At 40.2% G+C, this 18,246-nt stretch overlaps 1 protein-coding gene across 1 annotated transcript in view; it reads right to left on the reverse strand.

Annotated features, from left to right (window-relative positions):
- Positions 1-10,442: 10,442 nt before the first annotated feature.
- Positions 10,443-18,246, reverse strand: part of LPAR1 (lysophosphatidic acid receptor 1) — a gene marked incomplete at its 5' end in the record, with an annotated part of 96,128 nt that continues 88,324 nt past the window's right edge. The window contains 1 exon segment of the mRNA NM_001244357.1: positions 10,443-11,671. Coding sequence (NP_001231286.1) covers positions 11,370-11,671 — 302 coding nt within the window. The 3' untranslated portion in view covers positions 10,443-11,369.

An 18,246-nucleotide genomic window follows, 5' to 3' on the forward strand; every position in this document is an offset into this window, starting at 1 on the left:
TTTCCCTATTTTATCATTTCTTTTCTTCTGCTTACTCCGGTTTTAATTTGCCCTTCTTTTTCTAGTTTCCTAAGGTGGAAGCTTAAATGATTGATATGAGATGTTTCTTCTTTCCTAATATAAACATTCACTGCTATAAATTCCCCTTAAGCACTGCTTTCACTTAAGCAGTGAAAATTTTGGTAAGTTATGTATTCATTTTTATTTACTTCAAAATATTTTAAAATTTCTCTTGAGATTTCTTCTTTTACTCATCTGTTATATAGGAATGTTTTATGGCCAAGTATTTGGGGATTTTTTTCATTCAAACTTCAAAGACAGATAGCATCCAGTATTGGTGAAAATACATATAAAAATATTCTGTGAGTTCCCATTGTGGCTCAGCAGGTTAAGAACCCAGCTAGCCTCTAGGAGGCTGCAGGTTAAATCCCTGGCCTTGTTCAGAGGGTTAAGGATCTGGCATTGCCACAGCTGTTGTGTAGATCATAGATGAGCCTGGGATCTGGCATTGCTGTGTCTGTGGTGTAGGCTGGCAGAATGTATGCCCTAGAGGGTCTTACAGATTCATGTCCATTAGGTTCAGTTTCAAACATGACTTGCAAAGCCCTCACAAGTGAGTATGTTTGGATGTTAGGATGTAGGAAGTCAAGAAATATAACTTTGTTATCCTCCTTAAAAATACTTAAGGCCAAAAAAATACTTAAAGCCAAAGAATTTATTAGGACATTGGGCAAGGTGTATTTAGAGTAATGGCTGAATCATTCAAAATAATTAGTCTTTTCAAGGAAAGCTTTGTCCTGATATATGCCCAAGACTGGGATTGCTGGGTTATATGGTAGTTCTATATATAGTTTTCTAAGGTACCTTGAAAGACAAATACCATAGGATATCACTTATATCTGGAATCTAATACATAGCACAAATGAAACTTTCCACAGAAAAGAAAATCATGGACAAGGAGAACAGGCTCATGGTTGCCAGGCTCATGGTTGGGAGGGGGAGAGAGTGGGATGGACTGGGAATTTGGGGTTAATAAATGCAAACTATTGCCTTTGGAATGGATAAGCAATGGGATCCTGCTGTATAGCACTAGGAACTATGTCTGGTCACTTGTGATGGAGCATGATAATGTGAGAAAAAAGAATGTATACATATATGTGTGACTAGGTCACCTTGCTGTGCAGTAGAAAATTGACAGAACACTGTAAACCAGCTATAATGGAAAAAATAAAAATCATTGTAAAAAATAATTAGTCTTAGTCTTAAAAAAATGAGAACAGTTACATTCACAAGTCATGTTTCTTAATTTTTTAAAAACCCATAACTTACTCCAATATATGATTTTTCTTTTTTCTTTTTTCTTTTTTTTTTTTTTTTGCTGGCAAAAAAAATTACATTATATATTACCCAAATATACGGTTTTTTTTTCCTGGCAAAAAAAAATTTAAATTACTTTCACAAATGTTGAGTAGCTCTAGTCAGAAGTCTTTGGCTAATCCAAATGCTCATATTCAAATGATAGCTTATGCTTACTTTGAGTGTTAGTTATTAGTGACTCAAAAGACTCCTCACATTTACAAATCTCTATGTCAGACACTGCTGGAGAAAATTCCCATTTCTGGTACTTAGAACTTCGCATGCTGAATTTTTGGAAAGTTCATATTATAAGAAAATATAATTATTCATTGATAATATTCATAATCTTGATTACTTGAAGTTTCAACTCTGAACACTTTCCTCTGTGTGACATACATAATGACAAATGTTTTCCAAGCATTCCATCAGAGAAAACTCTAAGTATAAAACGGACTCGCCTGACTACTGACTTCATACTTCTTTTTGATGTGTCCAAGAACAGCAACTGGCACTACGCTCTCCTCTGCTGCTGAGAAAGTTGAACTAAAACCTAATAAAATTGAGAAAACATTTGAAAAACATATGTGTGTGTTACAGATATTGCCAATAAGTAAACTCTACTTAAATACAATAGTCAAGATTCTGGGAGATCCCGCTGTGGCTCATCAGGTTAAGAACCCAACTAGTATCCATGAGGATGCGGGTTTGATCCCTGCCTTATTCAATGGGTTAAGGATGTAGCATTGCCATGAGCTGTGTTGTAGTCTGCAGACATGGCTTTGATCCCGCCTTGCTATGGCTGTGGTATAGATCAGAAGCTGTAGCTCTGATTTGACCCCTAGCCTGAGAACTTCTATATGCCACAGGTGCAGCCCTAAAAAAAGAAAAAAAAAAATGAACCACAAAATCTCACCAAAAACACAGCAAATGTTTATTTCTTGATCATGCGTTACATTCATTATGAGTTGGCAGGGATTTGGCTCTACAGAGTCACTCAAGGCCCCAGGCCAATGGGGACTTCACTCTCTTCATGTTCACATCTCTGTGTCTGGCTTTTAGGGGGAAAAAAATCTGGAAGTGGCAGGGGCTTCCACTTCCTCAGCTTAGCAATGGCATTTGTCCCATCTACTCACATTCTACTGGCCATAAGTAGTCACGTGGACCAGCCTAACATAATTTTAGTTTTCCCAGGGTCCAGGAAGGAGAAAAAAACAAGATTATTAATAGGCTCTAAGCATCTCTACCTCAACTACACAGTGAGGCAGACACATATTTATCAACCTTGGATCTATCTCTATAATGTATTATCAAGTAAAAAAAAGCCCAAATATATGTAATTACACTTATTTGGTTGAAAAGAATCATCTCCACATTTTCTGGATAATATTTTCAGCTATTAAGGTCTGTTCCTTTATTTCTCCCCATTTCCTTTTCCTTTTTCTCTTATTCAAACACGTCAAAGGCTCTGTGTTTTCTATCCCAAGGAGGAATGTGTGGCAGGATGAAAGCTGAAGAATTTGGACCCTAAAATCTAGATTGTTTTGATTCAGAGATGCACCCTGAGCTTCATGTATCCCATCACTGCCTCCCTACTGTAAAATTCTCGAGTGGCTCATAGATATCTCAAAGTGTACTCCACAGCTTCCTCCTGCAGACTTGCTCCTCACCCTATGTCCCATAATTGCACCATATAACATCCCCACCTGTCCAGTGGCCAAGGTCATAGCCCAAGGTATAACCTTAGCACAGAATCACCAGGTCCCAAACACTTATTGAATCCATCCATCTCTTTCTCTCTACCTCCACAACCACCTTCATCTTTCACCTAAGTTAACGAGACAACCTCTGAGCTTGTCTTTTGTCCCCAGGCTTCCTCCTCTTCAACTTATTCTGAAGCACCAACCAGACTATGCCATTCCTTTACATAAGTCCTTTAACTCATTCCTCTTATTTCTCAGGATAAAAACAACTTGCAAAATCACTCAACACGTTATGTCTGTTGCCTTTCAAGCCTCAATCTCACAGTTCATATTGCACTTCTTTCCAAAACGCATGCAATCTCTCACCAAGAATTGACACATCTTGCCTGGAATTACTATCTGCCTGTGCTGGATTCCTGTCCATTTCTCTAATGGGTTGTTTTGATGTGTACTAGTGACCAGAGTGAGTGCAAGTTAAAGAGCTGGACAGAACCAGAGACCTTCATGCAGTTCAACTCAAGGTGAGGGTGCTGAGAGGACAATTCCTATCCTAAGAGGGAGCCTTCCTTTCTAGACCATCCTTTCAAAGGTAGTTCCTCTCCCCATCTTTTTTATCCCTTTTATTTTCCTTTAATTTCTATGTCATGTGATTTCCTGCATGGCTTTTAATACAATTTGTAATTTTATTTTTAACTTATTTATTTCTCCTCATTTTTTCTCTCGCTCTTTCTAAGTTCTAAGCTCCACTAAAGATCTTCCACATTTCCTGAAGTTCTCGTCACAGCTCAGTGGTTAATGAATCCAACTAGGAACCATGAGATTGCAGGTTCGATCCCTGGCCTTGTTCAGTGGGTTAAGGATATGGCGTTGCTGTGAGCTATGGTGTAGGTCGCAGATGTGGCTCAGATCCCATGTTGCTGTGGCTCTGGCGTAGGCTGGCAGCTACAGCTCCGATTAGACTCCTAGCCTGGGAACCTCCATATGTGCGGGTGTGGCTCTAGAAAAAGACAAAAAAAAAATAAATAAAATCTTCCAAATTTCCTAAGGGCCTAGTATACAGAGGGCTCTCAAAAAAGCCCTTGGGATGAATAAATTAAAAAATGAGTGACAACACCTAATCATGGTCTTACAGTTCTCAGTCAAGAGCCACTTAGTAAATGGCACCATAGTTTTAGTTTTGTTCCTGTCATTTGAATCATTAAAAGGAGGTGGAAAATACAAGATTATCCCATTATCAAAGAATTTATAATCTAGTTTTTTGTCTGTTTGTTTGTTTAGGGCCGCACCTGCAGCACATGGAAGTTCCCAGGCTAGGGGTCGAATTGCGGCTGCAGTTGCCAGCCTACACCACAGGCACAGCAATGCGGGATCTGAGCCATGTCTGTGACCTACACCACAGCTTATGGCAACGCCAGATCCTTAGCCCACTGAGAAAGGCCAAGGATCAAACTCGCCTCTTCCTGGATGCTATTCGGGCTCATAACCTGCTGAGCCACAACAGAAACTCTCCTATGATATAGTTCAGGATGTAGACACACCTGCAACAATGTTAAGTTCCACATAGAACAATTCATGTGCCTGCTCATGACCACATTATTTGTTACTTTTACTGTATTAGGTTTTTTTAAAGAATTGTTAAATGTAATACATCACACTAGTCAAGGAACTCGCATTTTTTTTTTTGGAGAGCTGCGATAGATAAGCACATATGAGGAACTATGAATTACAATATGAAGACATAATTGGGTCCAAAAAACTCTATAGACAACAAATATTAGGCCCACAATTTTTCCTCTGATACAGTTTCCTCATGTGTAGCAAAGTCTCTGCAAAGATCAAAATACGAATTATATGAATGTGTTCTGTAAGCTGTAGGTAACATTAGATTCACCGTACAGTAAGATTAAAGATCAAAATGAGTTAAACAATACACACTCAGCACAAGCTAATATTGATAAAACATCCTATCATTTCTTTATAATATTATCAGCCTCAATATTCTCAAACCTGAAGGGAAACCTTTCTCAGGGTTGTGGAAGTAAGGAGCATTTCTTGGTCCAGAGTGCCTTTATTTACGGCTCCCACATTTTCTTTCACTTAAACAAGCAAGTATTAAATACTCTTTAGTGTTGTGTTATGTGAAATGGAGAATATAAAGTGAAATAAGCTTCCTTTCCTAAAAGGAAGATGCAAGTTAAGAGATAAGATGCAAAACAAGCAGCAAATCTGAAGCCTGGCTCCCCTGACGCCAGTGCAAAGGCACTGAGAATTTCACAAAACAGAACACAATGTAAAATCCTTTGCTAAAATCTATGTTTGATGGGTAATGTGCTCAACAAAGATCGGTAGTCTAGCTTCCCTCCTACAGGAGAGATTCTTATTTTTTACTTTACTCATTTCTGTATTCCTTGAAGTATGTTTAAGTTTGGGTAGCTTGTATAATCACAAAACTTCTCTCTCTCTGGATGTATCAGCCCCCATATTCTAACATTGTTGTTATATAAAAGGGTTTTTTTTTTTTTTTCTTTTCTTTTGGAAGTTCAGTAGGAAAAAGAAGTTTAAATGTAATTGAAAAAAAGGAAAATAGATCAGGGGGTCAGGGTGGTGTAACAGGAAATCAGATCTAGGGATCAGGATAGTGTAACAGGAGGGATCCACCAACAACATAGAGGGTGGAACTATTTTGTCCTTAGCCTGTATCAATGTCAATATCCCACCTGTGATGTCACACACTGGTTTTGCAAGATATCACCATTGGGGGAAACGGGGTAAAAGGATCTCACCATGTTATTTCTTACAACTGCCTATGTATCTAAAATTATCTCAAAAGCTTAATTCTAAAGTAATAGTGGAATTCTCATCATTGCACAGTGGAAACGAATCCAACTAGGAAACATGAGGTTGCAGGTTCGATCCCTGGCCTTGCTCAGTCGGTTAAGGATTCACTGTTGCCGTGAGCTGTTTTGTAGGTCGCAGACGTGGCTCGGATCTGGCATTGCTGTGGCTGTGGTGTAGGCCAGCAGCTATAGCTCTGTTTAGACCCCTAGCCTGGGAACCTCCATATGCCTCAGGTGTGGCCCTAAAAAGCAAAAAATAAATACATAAATAAAGTAATAGCAACGTTATAACCAATTGAAAAAAACAGAACCCATGAGCCCATTCTGGCATAAATCAATGAATAAAAAAATGGAGAGGACAAAGACTTTTCACAGGACAGAATTAATACATTTTGAAAAGAAAATTAGAAATTCATCATTTGGTAACCATCAGAGCAATGATTCATTCATCCAAGGAGTATCAATGGATGTTAAAACTAGATGTTACAACTTGATAAGGAACAAAGGAGTTCCCGTTGTGGCTCAGTGGTTAACAAATCCAACTAGGAACCATGAGGTTGTGGGTTCGATCCCTGGCCTTGCTCAGTTGGTTAAGGATCTGGCATTACTGTGAGCTGTGGCGTGGGTCGCAGACGTGGCTCGGATCCTGCGTTGCTGTGGCTCTGGTGTAGGCCGGAGGCTACAGCTCTGATAAGACCCATAGCCTGGGAACCTCCATATGCGGTGGGAGCGGCCCTAGAAAAGATAAAAAGACAAAAAAAGAAAAAACGCAAGGAACATAATATTTCTTACAAAATGTGTACTACACAGGGAAAATATTAGTTCTTCTTCCATGGAGAAATCTGGCAGACATCATCCTAAGTAATCAAAGTTAACAGCACTAGTCATGGAACAAGTGAATACCATGGGCTCTCAGGAGGCTGAGAACCACAGTAGCACTTCTGTGTTGTTGTGTCAAAGATAAATAATACAAATCTAATTATGAAGAAATCATCAGACAAACCCATACTAGAAAATGAGTGTAACCTGTGATGTTTCGATGACAAGGTCATATAGGTCAAGAAAAGACAGAGGGACTGTTCCAGAATGACGATGACCCAAGAGAGACAACCACTCAATGCACCTGCTGATCCCTGACTGGATTCTTTTATAAGGATCATGATTGGAAAGACAAGTTAAACTGGAATGGGGTCTGTAAATTAAAGGGGAGTTCATCTATCAGTGGTAGCTTCCTGACGTTGATGGTTGTACTGAGGTTTTAAGAGAGAATATCCCTGTCTGTAGGAATTACACAGTATTCAAGAATGATGGGGCATTGTGTTGGCAACTTACAAATGGTTCAGGAGGAGTTCCTGTTGTGGCTCAGTGGGTTAAAGACTCCATGTCTCTGTGAGGATGCAGGTGCAATCCCTGGCCTTGCTCGTGGGTTATGGATCCTGCGGCGTAGACTGCAGTGGCAGCTCCCATTCGAGCCCTGGCCCAGGAACTTCCACGTCCCAGGTGTGGCCACTAAAACAAACAAACTGAAACAAAACAAAACAAAACAAAACAACGGTTCAGGAAAAATTTCTATAAATTTGGCAAATTTTTCTCTCAGCTTGAGATCGTTTCAAAATAAAAATTATTTATTATTTAAAAAAAAAGCAATTGACAATTTTCTCCGCAGTCTAGAGCGCAAGAGATCATGGTGTGCCCAATTTCTCCTTTCTCTTCCAATAAACACAGAGTCAAATGAGGAGAATGAATGAAAATGCAATTCTCTAAGTCAGGGATGGACACACTTTTTCTGTAAAGGGTCAAATGGTAAATATTTCACTTTCGAGGGACAGTCTCTCTTGCAGCGATTCCACTCTGCTGTTGCAGTACAATAATAGCCACAAACCATACATAGCCTGGTGAGTGTGCCTGTCTACCAGTTAACATTTTATTTACGGCCACTGAAATTTGACTTCCATATAATTTTATGTTTCACAAAATATTCCTCCCCGCCCCCATCACTTAAAAATGTAAAGCCCACCCTTAGCTCTTTAGGTCATACAAAAACACTGGCCTATTGGTCTTGGTTTGCCAACTTCCGCCTTAGATTTGTAAATGCCGTATCATTAAACAGATTAGCTGTAAGTAATCTGCGACTGTGAACATGATTAGAGAATGTATATGCAGACTATACAGAATACAGATGAATGTTACAGAATAAATAGTTCCTGCATCGCAAGACTGATGACCCAATCTGGTTCCTAGTTACACACGTATCTTCGTCAGATGGTGCCTAAATTCAAGCCCATCCCAACACACAAACCAACCAACCCCAAGCCTTCTGAGGGTTTGGGATCAGGTGAATCTCCCTTGGTGTTAAAAAAAAATAAGCCATTTGTCTTCACATGGAAATGTTCGGCTTGGTTTGGCATCATGAAGGGACCTGACAAAGACGTGTTTCTATGGTTTCTATCCAGCACAAGTCACTCTCTGGGCTTAAGAAGAAGGACTGGAAACAATATCACAAAATTCCATTTCAGATGATGAGAGACTAATGGAATAAATTAGAAAGGTGATGAACAGTGGAATCTAAAGCAAGAGCTAACTGGAAAAAAAGGATGGGAAAACTGCCAATTGTATAATGTTAGCTTAGGTTTTGAGTCTTGGAAATTATGGTTTCATTTTTTAAAAAAGGTACTATATGAAGGATAGTTCATTTGTGAAGAATTCTGAGACATTCAGCATTCTAACAATCTTACAACCACCTAAATTTAAAGATTCAGAATTCTATTCCAAATACTCACTGAGACATTCACTCAAATAAACTGTTCTTTTCCCCCAACATTTTAGCAATATATTAAAAAGAATATAACTAGCATATACCTGGAAGACACCTATCATTTTTACGTGGTGAGTTATAAATCTAAAATCATAAAGACCACTGTAACATTTAAAACTCCAAGTGAGGGTTTTTCATAAAGTTGTCTTCAAGTTTTTATAGCATCAGTTTTGCCAAAAGAAACTCACTCTGAATAGTTATACTGCTGAGGTAAAGTACTGTCCTAAGATGTTATCTCTTCCTTTCATGCAACATAAACCACAACTTCTTGGACACTGCAAAGAATTATGACTCAGGCTAAAAAAAAAGGCAGTTCTGAGATGGGGAAGCATATGGCAGCTTCACCTCTGAGTGCAGAAGCCCTTTTTGCAGGGACAGAAGAGAGGTCACGGGTGGCAGGCACCAGGCAGTGCCAGCCAGGAGGAAGATTCTTCAACAAGAGAAACAGCATGGACCAGAACCACACATTATCAAGCACTGATTGAGAATGATTTATTAAGGTCCAATTAGTATGTTTTTAATTTTCAAATAGTCCATATCTCCTTCAGAATAAACGCACATGAGTAAAGACCCAACTTCCTTTCTTTCATTTCCACTATAAAATGCTCTCTATTTTGTATAAAGTCTGTGCAAACGCTTTTCTGCCAACTGGCTCCCCAGACTCTTTCCACTTGGGGCACTTGTTGAGCCTGCCCTCCGCTCAAATGGTGACCATACGCTGCCTTCCTCCTTCCGAAATAATCGTTCTTCTTCTGGACATCTCTCTCTTAAACCTACTTCTGACTTGCCCACACCTGCTTCGTGACCGGGACTTTATTGGTTACTTCTTACAAAAATTGGTGCAGTTTCCTGGACTGTGAAACAGGTATCATCTAATATGGTGGCATCTCTGAGGGTGACCCTAGAGAATACACAGTATCCAGTCACGTACTGACGCACTCAACCCACTGGCTACCGAAGGGTCCCAAGATACTTAATAGGAAGATGATCCTTTATTCACTCGGTGGATTTGATTTCTTTGCATTTTCTTCAATTCTGCATTACAGTGGTGGCTATCGAGAGCTGGATAATCCGTCTCTCAAGTGGAATCTGGAATTGCTAGACCTATTAGTTGGGGTATCCTGACAATTTGTGACAGCTGTTTCTCATCCATCTTGTGATACAAAAAAAAAGTCACTCTCAATTAGAGTAACCACTGCATTTCCTTTGTACAAAAAGGTAATTTAATTGGCTTTCCTCACAATTACCACCCATGCAGGGCAAAAGCAGGAAATCCCCTTTTATAAAAAGTAAGCGCATACAAAGATAGTTCACATTAAAAAAAAAAAAAATCCTTCAGGGGAATGCCTCCTAATAATCAACTATATGGACAAAGTTGTATGTACATAAAATTTTTCACAACATTATTTATAATAGTGAAAATGAGACATAGCCTAAGTAGTCAACAGTACGGGAATGGTTAAACTGAGTGGTGTCCATTAAATGGAATATTATATAGTCATTAAAATTATGTTTTTGTAACATTTTTAATGCCATAGGAAAATGCGGCAATTCTTCAATGGAAAAAGCAAACTAGTTATAAAATTGTATGATCCCAATTATATAAAAGGGTATATAATATACATATAGGCCTATACAGGGGGAAAAAGCTGTTCATGGTGGTTACTTCTGGGGTGTGATATCATCAGTATTTTTTTCTGTTTTATACATTTCTGCATTTTTTCAAGTTTTCTACAACGACTATGTATAATAATATAGAAAAACACAGGTTATTAAAAAATTCTTCTGACGAACTGATAATTAGAATGTACTTGGGTATTATAAATATGTGGGAACGATACCACTGTGCTCTCATCTTCTATAACTTTTATAGAGTACATATTCTTCTGATAATAAACTTACATTCCTGTTTGTTTTATACATGTTCCAACACTTGAACAAAAAAAGGTACTATTGTGATTAGATCATTGTTTGTTTCATAACCCAAACAAATACTGGCTTTGACATCTAGGTTCTTCTATTTCCTAGAAGACTTAAAATTAATACCCTTTTGTCTTTTGAAGTAAGGCATACTGCATACATACATTACATGCATGCTTTCTAAAAAAGTAATTCTAATTTACAGTTTTCCTACATAAGGAACAAAATGGAGTTATGATAGTTTAAAAACAGTCTATAGTCTTATCCATCACAAGCATGCTGATAAGCATAAACAGGTTTATTAAATGACATGTATCCTTTAAAAATTAAAAAAAAAAAGGGAAGCCTGTATGTAAATGACGTTGTGGATTCCATTAGCCAGAATTTATTCCGACTTGCACCAAACCACACAAAATCTTTTGAAGACTAGTTAGTGTAGTGTAAATGGATACTCCAGAGTCTGTTTATGAATTCCATCATGAAATCGCCACTTTCTACTTTCAAAAGGAATGGGGATCAGGATGAAGGTTGTCACAGAAGCTAATTTTCAATATGTATCAAGTCTTGTTGGGTCTACGAAAAAATACTGCCATGGGTTAGTGTTTATTAAGTACATGAGTGTATTTTTCCTCTCTCGCTCTCTCTCTCTCTCTCATATCCCCCACCTTGCCCTGGCCTTGGGGTAGCGGAGGCTGCTCATCCCTCAATAGATGATGGCTGCATCTCATCTTAGTTTCCTTTCTAAACCACCGAGTGGTCATTGCTGTGAACTCCAGCCAAGATGGTGTGGTTGAGGGAGGAAGCTGAGCGGTCTGAGCCTTCGGTGGGGCCACTGGTGTTCTCACTGCGCTGGCAGCAGAGGATCTGCCTGAAGGTGGCGCTCATCTCCTTGTCGCGGTAGGAGTAGATGATGGGGTTCATGGCAGAGTTGAACTCGGCCAGCAGGAGGAAAAACTTCTCATACGCCAGAACGTCACACTGTGGACAGCACACGTCGAGAAGTAACAGGACCAGTCCAGGAGTCCAGCAGATGATGAAGGCGCCTGCAAGGATGGGGATGGGGATCGGATAGATTAAAAGAGAAAGAACAAAAAAAGAGAATGATGAAGCAAGCCACCAGCAAGTGAAATGATTTCAGTTCAAAGTAAAAAAAAAACGTTGCGATTCAAAGCCACCAGATCCTCCTTTGAAATAAAATGTCCATTTTCTTAAGACATCTGTTTTGCTGATAAAATAAGCAATTTAATAAAATCTCATTAATTCGGACCCGACTAAAATCGAGTACTTCTGAGACACCGATGATGATTACTTGGAGCAAAACAGAGTTTGCCAAACTGAGACAGGAAACGGAGACATCCTACATCCCGGATATACCTTTCAAGCCATGAACCCCATCATCTACTCCTACCGCGACAAGGAGATGAGCGCCACCTTCAGGCAGATCCTCTGCTGCCAGCACAGTGAGAACACCAGCGGCCCCCAAGACTGTTCTCAGGCAAAAGCACTGTGACAATTGCCCTTTGAGTTTAGTTAAAAGCACAGTTTCTAGATTCAGGTTGACTGGACGACTCAAGTCCTTGCTTTGCTATATAATAAACTGAATGAACTCATTAGGCAAATAACGTTCTTACCTCAGTTTTCTCCTCTGAAACATAGAAACGTTTATATTTACCTCATTTGGTTTGTTGCAGGAGTAAATGAGTGCTAAGGAAATAATCAGTATATCTTATCAGAACCAATAATAACAATATTGTTATTCTCTGCTCAGTAACCCGGGCCTGTTTGGAAATAGCAATTTCCAACCATAAGATGTATACTTACTTTTATTTTTAGTCAAACTCTCGTTTAAAGGGTGCTTTTCTATATACTTTACAAAAATCATTTAATCTGCAACAGAGCCATAATGAGATATGAACTATTATCTCATCATATAGAGGAAGAAACTGAGAATTGGGAAATTAAAGTAACCTGCTCAAGGCCATGGTCCTTGGAAGTGACAGAGAGGATGAGACCTCAGAATTTCTGCTCTTACAGGCTGGCTCCAGAGCCCACGCTCCAAAAAATACTATGTTATATTCCTACTTCTTAAACTTTAATGGATAAAATTAAATATTCTAAACCAAAAACTTTATGCTTTGGATGTTTTCCTATTTAGAATCTCTTCCTCCCCAACTCTTCAGAATCATTAAGGCTTTTCTAGAACTGTAAAGGAATTGAAATACAGATTATATTCTTAATTTCTTTAGTTTCTGAAACCACTCATTTTACTCCCAGGGAAAGTGGAGGTTGTGAAACAGTATTAAAATCTACCACTGTGTTACCCGAGGGCGAACTGGGGATTCTTGATTAAGAGAATGAGAACCAGTGGGCACCATCATATCCCCTATCTCATTTCCCAGCCCCTTGTGTAATCAGGCTACACAGTGAGCAGAGAACAAGTAGGGATAGTCCCAGAAATGCATTTGAATCTTTTGATTTAAATAGCACTGACCTAGGTGGATGCAGGCCTGCTTGGATTGGGGTTGCAAATCTGCCTAGCCTCAAGGAAAGAGTTTCACAAAATGCAAACACACGGGATTTAGTCTCCAAACAGCCCAGTTTTGAATGTGAGCTTTCTTTTTTGAAACTTTTCAGCAGGGAAATGAAAATAAAGAAAGGAGTGAAGTTACCCCCATAAAGCTCTTTGTTCTAAACACAAATGTGTATTGATTTTAAACTGCTGTTCACTTTGAAGACTGTCCAAGGTGCTTCATTTTGCAATAAATACAATACCTTAGACTTTCTTTAGAGAGAAAAATATTTCAAATGTCAGAAGATAATGGCCAAGGAGATATTTGAACTTCAAGTAAAAATGTTAATAAAGCATTCATTCCAAGTCCTTGAATTTCCCTGCTTGAAAATCACTCAGAAAGCTAAACATAAAGGAAAAATCAAAGGAATGCCTCTTCAGTTTCAGAAATAATGCATTATTCATTGAGAAGCCAGGAAGGGAATTATTCTCGGGGTGGAAAATGCTTGGGTGGAAAATGCATGGCGCCATTATTCCATTGACTTGGAAACTAAAAACATTCAGGCCCCTCATGAATGGGCAAGCATTCTTTCAAGTTTCCTGTCCCCTTTCTTTTATCAAAGCTCTAACTGAGCTCAAATTCAGAACTTGATTAGATACCAGCAACATGCATCTCAATAGATGACTAGATTAACTTCAAATGAAATGACCTTTCTCTCCTTCCAGGCAGCAGAAGGGAACATGCTTCTTCTCAGGGTCTTTTGCTCAAGCTGCGTGACTTTGTTCAAAAGGGACAGAATTCAAATGCCGTCATCTGTTGTCTGTAACCTCTTCTGGTTTTTCAGTTCAGAAAGAGCAAAATCTTTGCGATACAAGCCGTGGTCTGACGAAACTGGCCCAGTGGGCCTTAGCAACCGTACAAGGGACCTAGCACGATTGGAGACAGAAGTGGGAACACCAGGGCCTGACCAGGAGCTCACACATAGGGACACTTCACTGTGGAACTCTGCGTCCTCTCCCTGCTTCACTAAAAGGAACTGTTTCTAGGACTATAATTAGGCCCAACCACACCATCCCAACACTGTGTGTTTGGATCTGCAAGACGTAATGGAGTAGCTTAAGGGACTCATGGGACCCGCCTCAAAGATCAACATCTAAAACCAATCACCTGGAGCTTCCCCTTCTCCCTGCCCTTCCCTTTTGCAGAACTGCCAAGCAGCAAGTGAAGGAAAGAAAGCAGAAAAGGGCCCTGGAAAATCCCAAGGTGATCAGGCTTTAAAACAATAGTGACTGAACATGATGAGATCAAGTTTGCTCAGATGATGCATTTACCACCAAGCCTCTAAAAATCAAAACAACACCCACGCTCCTTTAGCACATAGGAGCTGACCAGAATCCAGTCAGGTCACAGAACTGGGAACCCTCAATCTGTAATCCGAAAACAGATTATCAACGCATAACCTGTAGAGACTCGAGTGCACACCTTTAAGGCAGGTTGACAAGAATAAAAAGAACTTTTCCTCTCCACATCTGTGAAATGCAGAGGTAACAGCTCTCTGCTTACTCCACAGGGTGTGGGGAGGTTCAAACTGAGCCACAAAACATAAAAAGCCCCTTAGACGTGGCACATCAACCTGACTACACTACCCACTGCCATCGAGCGTGGCAGAGTGTGTAGCACAGTACCAGGGACAGATTCCCTCCAGAGCCATAAAGAGATCCAGCATTTCCAAAAGCTCTGAGATGATACCATCCAAAGAGGTTCCTAGGACTCGCAGTGAGATGTGAGGAGGAGAATAAGGCAAAGAGAGGAACGCAGAGAAGCACCAAGGCCCCAAACCATTTTGGAGTTTCTCATGGGCCAATTCAATACCTACCAAGGTGGTGCATAAAAAAGCATGTGGGACTCAGCAGGGACAGTCCCTTAGGTAGCTTGCATATTTCCAGAACATTTCTGATGGATGAATCCCCATGGACCAAAGCATAAAACCAAGGAATAATATGCAACAGCATGAAAGAAAGAAGAAGCACAAGTAGTTTATGGTTACTTATTGTAAAGTCCCCGCAGAAGTGGCAGAAGATAGGATGCCCAAGTTCACAAGGACCTTGTATGTAGCCTGGCTGAGACATTTGAAATTTCTCCAGTCTAGCATTGATTCTCAGCCCCAGCCACATACCACAATAGCCTGCAGAGCATATAAGAAATGATCATTTTCATCTACCCTTCCTCCTATGAGACTGTAAGTTCGCTGGCCTTTTTGATTAGAGTCTCATTTAATATAAGAGAAGAAGAAGAAAATGATCTGGATAAAAATAAAGGTAAAACAATCAGATATTTCCAAATTCCACAGGAGAAATAATGAGAGGCGGTGGTAACGGGAGAAGAGAGGTATGAAAGGACTGGAAAAGTATTTAGGAGATGGACTGCAGGGAACGGATGAGAAAGATGCAAGAGTCTAGAATGATTTCCTAGATTTTCCATTTGGGTGAAGGAAGGACGGCGCTACCTTTCGCTGAAGGAAGAAACACGGGGGAAAGCACTGCTTGGTGTTTTTTGAGCGGAGGTGATAACACAGATGGTGCTCTCAGTTTTATTGCACTTTGGCTTGAGGCACCTGCAGGACTTCCAATGGAGAGGGCTTAAAGACAGCCTGAAGGGCTCATGGCAATCCTGGAAAGATTCCAGTGGGCTGAACAAGAGTACTTATGATCGGCATGGTTTGCCAATATTACAAGTCCCATGGGGGAGGAGAACATTCAAATGTATCTGTGGGTTGGGATAAAGGGCAGAAGCTGCTCTTCCTCAAGCAAGCTTCATTCCTTTCTTCTACATCTGTCAAGTCAATCTGTGAGGGCCCCACTGTGCAGGAAGGTGGAAGGAGAGGTGCTGGAATGTAGATACAAAAGGTGGGGAGGAAGGAGGCTGTTTTGGAAGGACAGGTCACAGCTGCAGACCAAGATCAGATTACCAAGCCATCCCTGAAATCTACACACCCCCATGAGGCTGAATAAAAAAGCTTACCATCCGGTCTCACGATTAGAGGCTTTTTTCCTAGAATGACTTTTTTCTAACCAGTTGAACTTTGCTTACATATGGAATACAAGAACCAAAGTTAAAGAGAAACAAATGCCTGACAGAGAAGACCTCTAGGGAGGGAGTCCAAGGTTTTTAATGAAAAAAACAGAAAGTATTTCCAGTCTAGCCGGCCAATTTGTGTTTTGACAAAAAGAAGTTAGACATCCTACAGATCTAAGATGAGTCAAGGTGAATCAATTCTATGCAGAGGCGGTGTCCCAGTTAACCTCTCCTTGTTTCTCAAACACCGATCTCAGAAATAGCCCTGAGGCTTGTGGTAGAAATCAAATGGGAAAATAAGAGTTCAGGAGTTCCTGTCGTGGCTCAGCGGAAATGAATCTGACTGACTTCCGTGAGGACGCAGGTTCAATTCCTGGTCTCGCTCAGTGGGTTAAGGAACTGGCATTGCCCTGAGCAGTGGTGTAAATCACAGACACGGCTTGGATCCTGTGTTGCTGTGGCTGTGGTGTAGGCCAGTGGCTACAGCTCCAATTTGACGCCTAGCCTGGGAACCTCCATATGTCATGGGTGTGGGCCTAAAAAGATAAATAAATAAATATCTGAAAAATCTGTTTAAAAAAAAAAAAAAAGGAAAAGAAGTATTCAAATCCATGAACTACCTTTTTCTATTGCCAGTAAAGTTTCTATTCTTTCATCTTGATATCCCAGAATCCAATCCAATTTTGGTTCATTTCCACAGTTACAATGTGATTTCTGCTCTTAAGGTACACATAGGGCTTGCTAGGAAAATCATTCTAAACTATAAATCTTAAAAGAGACTGACAGGTAACAGACCACAGATACAAAGCTTATCTCTAGGTCCAATGGTCAAGGGATCGCTGTAGTAGAGATGTATGTGAATGGCTTTTGGAGATGAGAGCTTCTCTAAATGAATACACTAGATTCATTATAAACTCTGTTTTCCCTAACATTGAGAAGAGGCTATTCATGCAACTGAGATAGCTCCATAATGAATCATTTCTATCGTATCAATTTTACTTCATTTCGTGTCCAGCGCTTCTACTTCTTCATGGCTATAGAAAATGTTTTGTGCATTTCAAGTTTCATGATTTCATTCACTGTGTGATAAATTTTAGTGTTTCTAGAGTTCCCCCATCGTGGCACAGTGGTTAATGAATTAGACTAGGAACCATGGGGTTGTTGGTTTGATCTGTGGCCTTGCTCAGTGGGTTAAGGATCCGGTGTTGCCGTGAGCTGTGGTGTAGGTTGAAGATGCAGCTCGGATCCCGAGTTGCTGTGGCTGTGGCGTAGGCTGGCAACTACAGCTCTGATTCGACCCTTAGCCTGTGAACCTCCATACGCCACAGGAGCAGCCCTAGAAAAGGCAAAAAAGACAATAAAAAAAAAAAAATAGTGTTTCTATCACTTACCCCTGAGAGCAACATTTATCTTTTACAGAAGGGCACTGACAAGACACAGATCTCCAAAGCAGTGTAGAATACGCATTATTCCTGGGCGGAAGATTCAGCCCCATCATACTGCCCCGACCAACACAATGCCGGCTCTCCTACACATAAGAGAATGCTAACCTTGCCTTCCTCTCACATTTTACATTTTCCTACACATTAAACAGTTAGTATCATATATGCACACGCTCCATTTTCTACAAGAGACTCTAAACCATGTTCCGGAATGGTACATTGGAAGGCACGTGCTGAAATGGCTTGCTTGCTACAACTACTTCTTAAAAACCACCATCGGTGCCAGGCTCCTGACCAAGTCCTCTTCCTCCATGCTTCTTCCCTCAAGTCCAGCTTGCTCGGAGCAGCTAGAATGATCTCTCAGAGGCATAGATGAGTTCACATCACAGCACTTTCCTCCTTAAAGTCCTACAAAGGCTTCCTATTTGACATCCTTATAGGGGTCCATAATGCCCTACGTGACTGACCCTGCCAGAATCTTCAACCGCCTCTCTTCCCACTTGCCCTTCTTCCACTGGGTTCTAGCCACACACACCAACCTCATTTCTGTCTCAGGACCTTTGCACGTGTAATTCCTTCATCTGAGCATCT

The sequence above is a fragment of the Sus scrofa genome, chromosome 1 (assembly GCF_054392235.1).
Source record: "Sus scrofa isolate SSC_HxYL_T2T_F1_AM1 chromosome 1, Sscrofa_HxYL_maternal_Yorkshire_Landrace_v2.0, whole genome shotgun sequence".
Lineage (NCBI taxonomy): Eukaryota > Metazoa > Chordata > Mammalia > Artiodactyla > Suidae > Sus > Sus scrofa.